The sequence below is a fragment of the Austrofundulus limnaeus genome, unplaced genomic scaffold (genome assembly GCF_001266775.1).
Source record: "Austrofundulus limnaeus strain Quisiro unplaced genomic scaffold, Austrofundulus_limnaeus-1.0 Scaffold36, whole genome shotgun sequence".
Taxonomy (NCBI): domain Eukaryota; kingdom Metazoa; phylum Chordata; class Actinopteri; order Cyprinodontiformes; family Rivulidae; genus Austrofundulus; species Austrofundulus limnaeus.
Window position 1 is genome coordinate 1396909 of NW_013952438.1, and position 6136 is coordinate 1403044.

At 38.2% G+C, this 6136-nt stretch overlaps 1 protein-coding gene across 3 annotated transcripts in view; it reads right to left on the reverse strand.

Annotated features, from left to right (window-relative positions):
• Positions 1-6136, reverse strand: part of sec16a (SEC16 homolog A, endoplasmic reticulum export factor) — a 21149-nt gene that overhangs the window by 3661 nt on the left and 11352 nt on the right. For all 3 annotated transcript variants that reach the window (XM_014006535.1, XM_014006534.1, XM_014006533.1), the window contains 13 exons: positions 5883-5994; positions 5660-5765; positions 5356-5496; positions 5125-5238; positions 4717-4918; positions 4183-4625; positions 4058-4102; positions 3272-3436; positions 1877-1951; positions 1728-1784; positions 1493-1622; positions 920-1057; positions 702-784 (listed from right to left, as the gene is read on the reverse strand). In XM_014006535.1, the coding sequence (XP_013861989.1) occupies positions 702-784; positions 920-1057; positions 1493-1622; positions 1728-1784; positions 1877-1951; positions 3272-3436; positions 4058-4102; positions 4183-4625; positions 4717-4918; positions 5125-5238; positions 5356-5496; positions 5660-5765; positions 5883-5994 (1811 nt within the window). The remainder of the gene's footprint in view (positions 1-701; positions 785-919; positions 1058-1492; positions 1623-1727; positions 1785-1876; positions 1952-3271; positions 3437-4057; positions 4103-4182; positions 4626-4716; positions 4919-5124; positions 5239-5355; positions 5497-5659; positions 5766-5882; positions 5995-6136) is intronic.

A 6136-nucleotide genomic window follows, 5' to 3' on the forward strand; every position in this document is an offset into this window, starting at 1 on the left:
ATATATATCTTTAATTTTATAATGGTCACCCCCACTGGCCAGAAACCCCCCTTTCAATGAACTCAAAGTGGCCCATGGCCCGCCAGTTGATAATCACAGTTGTAGCATGTTTTGTTGCTCTGGACAGATTTGATTAGTGAGCCAAAGATTGGATATGGCTTTTTGATTGTAAAGGTTGCAGATCCCTGGTTGAGGCTGGAAAAGCTTTAGTGTACACAAATGTTAATACTTGACACTTGTACCTGTACAAATTAACAATAAATTAAAAATTAAATAAAATGTGCAAAGATAAATAAAGTCAAAATCTGAGGAGTTACTGACAACTAAGCGTTAATAAAAATGAATTGAAATCCTGAGATTTTTAAATTTAGCAACAAATTCACGTGGAGTTGTTTATAAACATCATTGCTCAAACTATTTTTTACTTTTATTTACCATGTCATTGTAATGTACTTTGTATATTTTTATCATGTAAAGAATGTGAATTAGTGAATTGTCTTGTTACTGAAATGTGCTATATTAATAAACTTGCCTTGTCTCACTATTTTGCCCAAGACAAAAGAAGAAAATTAGCCATTGTGCTAACTCCAGCACATGTATATTCTTTTGAATATTGGTTAATGTCCACAGTTCTTTTTTGATAAAATCAATAAATAATAACAAAAATAACAACTCTTTCGATACAGAACACTGCTACAAACCTGTGGAGCAGCAGTGGAGTTCGGTGAATTTTGCTCCTGAGTTCCTCCTTCACTTCCCTCCAGAGGCTGTTGATCGTCAGGAGCTTCAACAAGGAGAGAATAATATTTTTAATCACTTAAACTTGCTTCGTAGCTTCATTTTCCAAATCAAAACAGATATCGCTGACACACCAGGCAGCAGACATCAAGAACATCCTCAGCTCTGTCACACTACACACCTGAACTAGGCACAAACAGGTTTGCAGGCATGGGCATCGGGGCCAAAGGAGCAAAGATGTCCCCTGGAGGAGGGGCGCCTCCGCTTGGTTTAACGGTTCTGCTCGGGTTCAAAACATCCACATATCTGCTCTTGGTACCTGAGGGGACCGAAACACATCTGAGTAGGAAGACAACTTCAGAAGAAAGAAGCACTGATGCTTAATTGCCATGTAATAAGGATTAATTTATACCAGCCTCAAAATAAAATGACATCAATCAAGACACGCAAAAAAATTCTGATCAAATTTGGTCCTAGGTTTTAGCAAAGAACATGATCATCAAAGCTTAGTTAAATAGAATAAAGTGTAAAGTTTTGCTGAGAAAAATCAAACTATTTTTAAAGATTTAAAGAATTTTAAACTTGTTTTGGGTTAAGATTTTTTCCCGTTTGACTAATTTTAGGCCAAATTAACTAGAGGAGAAAAATATCTGAAAATATACGTTTGTACATGCCTCAAGTAATTCTTTCCTCACAATTCTGTCCAATGTTGTGTTTGTTTAGACAAACCCACATACAATTAACTCCGTCTCACCTGCCTTCCTGGAAAACATGTTGACAGGAGCACCACTACCCGGCGGAGCCATTGGCCCTCCAGGACCGGGCATCTGGGGCATCTGAGGCATCTTAGGAAAACCAGTCGGAGGTGGAGGAGGGGGCTTACTCTGAAAGAACAGGTGAGACAAATCCATTAGAAATGTTTAACCTGTCATGTTTTCAGACTTGCAGGAAAATATTTGTCAATTTTACAATTTAAAATATCTACTGACCTCCTCTTCAGGCTCATTCAAGTCAACCCATCTGTTCTTCTTTTCATCCCAAACAATCTTTAAAAAACAAAACAAAGATTAAAGCTTCTACTAAAAGTACATAATGAAAACAAAATCTTTTATATACAAAGTAGATATAGCAAACTTACGGAGGGGTTTTTATCATCTGGCAAGTGAGCCTCGTTTTTCCTTTTTCCAAAGGGCCAAAAGCGCCAGCTTTTACTCTGCAAAGACAAAGAAAAACTGCATTAAACACTGTAAGGTAGGGCTGCACCGATTAGTTGAAATAATCGATGACGTCGATTATGTAAATTTGTCGATGCAGTTTTTTTTATTATCGATTCACTGTATTACATAACCACCACGTGAATGTTCATGCAATTCCATTTTGGTACCTAAAAGTATCATTGCGACTGTATTGGCATAAGAGTGGTGAGTTTTCCATGCTTGTATTGAATGCAGCATCGCGCAAGAGCGTAATGACGTCAGCAGCTGCTGCTTCAGTTCAGTCTGAAGCTTGAAAACAAGCCTCGCAGCTCCTGGAGTAAAATTTACCGAACAGACCGCCTCTGAATTATCTGGTGGATTAATTATCTTGTGAACATGACGTTCACTTGCTCAAAGTAAATAAAGTACCACCACTTTCTTTATTTCATCCACCATTAAACAGAGACCGGTGTTACGTCGAGCCACGTTCCCCCATCAGACGGTTCCCCCAGCGTCTCAGACAACAGAGGCGCTTCCCGACATACGTCTGACCTAAAGAGCACAAGCAGCCAACAAGTGTTGGACGTGTTTCGGATGTTCAAAACGTAGCTTAAATACCTTTTATTTATTTTAACTCCATCCTCTTTTGTTTATTTGATTTAAAATTATTTGCCTTCCATGGACCTCCATCACACATTTTTCTAGTGGGGAAATGACATCAATAGAAACACGTGGAGCTGGATTTTAATTTGTGCAATTAGACATCTTGTTGTTTTCAACAGTTTTCACCTTAAAGAAATAAGTTACACAACTGATGTTACAATACAAAGAGTTGGCTGTTGTCTTGATATTTGTTAAATTTTATATATTGAGAAGTATGTTAAATAAAAAATAATAAATGGTTATTATATGTTTATTATAGGTTTTCCAGAGTGACTTGAATTTTGTATGATTTAGTTCATTTGTTAGATTGTTAACATCTTGTACTATATTTCTTTTAGTTGAATTTTAAATGCTTTGGTTGAGATTTTATGTTGATGTTAAATCTTTTAAGCTTTTTTTGTTAAAGAATTGACTCTAGAGTGCATATTTTGTGTCCATGAAAAAACTATTACAGAAAATATTACAATATTAAAGAACTGTTCTTGTTAATTTGATGAAAACTTTTTAAATATCCAGTGCACTCACATCAGAATAACTTTTAGATTTGTTGTTAGAATAATCGATTAATCGAAAAAATAATCGTTAGATTAATTGATTAGAAAATAATCGTTTGGTACAGCACTACTGTAAGGTCACATGCAGAGGATCTGAGAGGTAAAGTGTAAAAACTGAACCTTTTCAGGTGACTCTTTCTTCGCTTTCTTGGCCTCTTCTTTACGTGGCTGCTCGGGAATAGAGGCAGGTGGTGGAGAGACCTGTTTCACAGCCGAGTTGCTTCGCTCTCTTCCTCCAGAGTGAGTTGATGACACAGAAGTTCTGCGAGAGCTGCGCCCTGATGCCTGCACAATCAGAAAAAAAAAAGGATAAAAAAGCAGCTTTGGAATGTGAACATAAGCACCAGTGTCATAATCAGAACCTCTTGGACTAAAATAATTAAATTTATAATTTTGCTTCCTTTTTTCAAACGTTTTCATAAAAAGTTCATCACAATTCTAATCAAAACAGTCATTTTGTCTGGATTTCATTAATTAGCGTGGATTACAGGATTACAGGATGCAGCATGGTGTATTAATCTTAGTTTGTTTTGATTGTTTTTTAGAGCTGGCTGGACCTGCTTGGATCAATAAACTATAATGTGCTGTTTATGCAATTATGTTGCATTATATTCACTAATTTATATTCACATTAAGAGAAAAACACATCAGCAGACTTGCAGTAAATAGTCTGATTGCAGAAACATTTTGGAGTATACGTTTACAACTACTTGTGTGTATTCTTACTCAGAGCTACTTGTAATCAAATCACCCGAGACAAATACATTATGCCAGGTCTGAGAGCCTACATCTACAACAGCTATTTGTACATGAGTTACCATTTCAGAGCAGTTTTTTCACATATGGGTTTAATGTTTTAGCTTACGTGGACTGTATGGGAGCACTTTTGATAGAAAACAAACATACCATATGCATTGAAGATTGGGAAATTGTTCGAGTTCTGCCAGGTCCCTGCAGTACCAAAAAGACAACGGAATAAGCGTTTTCTGTGTCGTGCTCTCAAACAGAAGACAAGAGTGAAAAACACTGACCATGTTAGTCATGTGGTCATAAAAGTCCATCTGAGGCGTGAAGGAGCCCCTTGGTGGGGACGATGATATTTGTTGAGCACTGTGCATCTCTGGGGGCACCAGGGGAGGCTGCTCCATAGGTGCCATGTGGCCAGGGGAAGGCGGCATGTGCTGCGGTACTTGTAAGGGTGGGGGGATCATCTGTATAGGTGAATGTGGCACCTGTGAGGGAAGTGTGTGCGGGGACATCTGGCCCTCCTGTGGGGGAGGGAAATGCTGCTGATGGGCCCCTGGATGGATCTCTAACTGCTCAGGTTGAGGGTGAAACGGGGGAGGGGCAAAGCTATTTAGCATCGGGGCATGGCCTGGTGGTCCACTAGGGGGTGCTGAGTAAACCTGCGGCGCCTCGTTAAAGGGTAAATGCTGAGGAGGAGCCATCTTGTCTTGAAGAAAAGAGGTGGGAGCTGAAAAATGTGGACCAGATTAATTTCAATTTGCAGCAAATAGAGATCTAAAGGGGCAAATCTTTGAAAACAGAAACACATTCATGCACACCTGGGGGCATCAACTGTACTCCTTGAGCTGGAGGTCCTGGCATTAATGAACTCATGAGTGGGTTATCAGGCGCATGGCCATCCACTTCAGGTGGCATGCTGTAAGGTTCAGAGGGAGTCGGCTGGTCCAAGTCAGAACATTCGCTGCTGCCGTCAAACGGAGCAGGAGTAGATCTGTCCACATTGTAAGTGATAACTCCAGTCTTAAAAAAAAAAAAACAAATTTCATGATATTACATGATAACTACTGAAAAATAAGTTAAATATCTAAATTAAATCCATGCAATCCATTACTTTATCGAAGAACTACATTGTTTTTCCTTTATCTTTAAAAGAAAAAATGTGTCTTTAGTAAGAACATTGAAAAGGACTCGCAAAAGCTACTTAAAAAACGTTTTTCCCTCCTCACCCTTATCTGTCCATCCAACTGTCGGAGGCGAATCAACCATTCAGGCTCAACGAACAACTCCTGCTCAGGTTTTTCCCGCAATTGAGGATCAAAGAACCGTAGCTTCTCTGACATCTGTTGGTATCGTAAGAGAAATCTGTCCAAATACTTTTCATATTCTATTTTCTATTGCAACATTATAGAAAATAACAAACAAGAAACAGAAAGTTTCCAGTAGGAACAAAAACAAACCTGAATAATCTGGCTTATGAACACAGGAGAGTAGTAGGAGGGATGCATGAGGACAGACTTTGAAATGACCTCACAGTAATGAAAGGCCTGTGCACACAGGCCTGCCTCAGCCAATCGGCATGCATAGATTAATTTGAACACCTGATGGGAGACAAAGAAAATGTTTCTTAGAAAAATACCAAGAGTAGAAAATGTCAATTTAAAACTGAGACAACACAACCAAAATATTTTTTCCAACAGATTTTTTGGCAGTAACAATTAAGACATTTTTTAACATCTAAAAATAATACTGATAAAAAATTACCTGGAAGTTAGGCAGTGAACACGGCTGGGAGCCCAGAGACTGAGCATACTCATAGGCTTCAGTCCTCTGAATTGCTTCATTGGTTGCAAATTGATTAAAGGACAAACTGAGGTGAAGATACAAAAATAAAATTACACGTGGTTTATTTTCTTTATATAGTTCATCATATTTATAAACACATTAACACTGAATACATCTGGTATTGTTTACTTATTGCACTAACCTGTGGTTGGAGCCAATCAAAACCATCTTGGTGCTCTTCTTTGTGAAAACTCCCAGTCCAATTTGAGCCATCAGGTAGCAGAAGTGTGCCGCATCCGTCAACCCCTTAGAAGCTGCAAAAACAAAGTTTAGTAAGAAGGTTATAAACTGAATTAGTTGTAATTATGTATATACAGTGGTTTGCAAAAGTATTCATACCCCTTGAACTTTTCCATATTTTGTCACATTACAACCACAAACATAAATATATTTCAC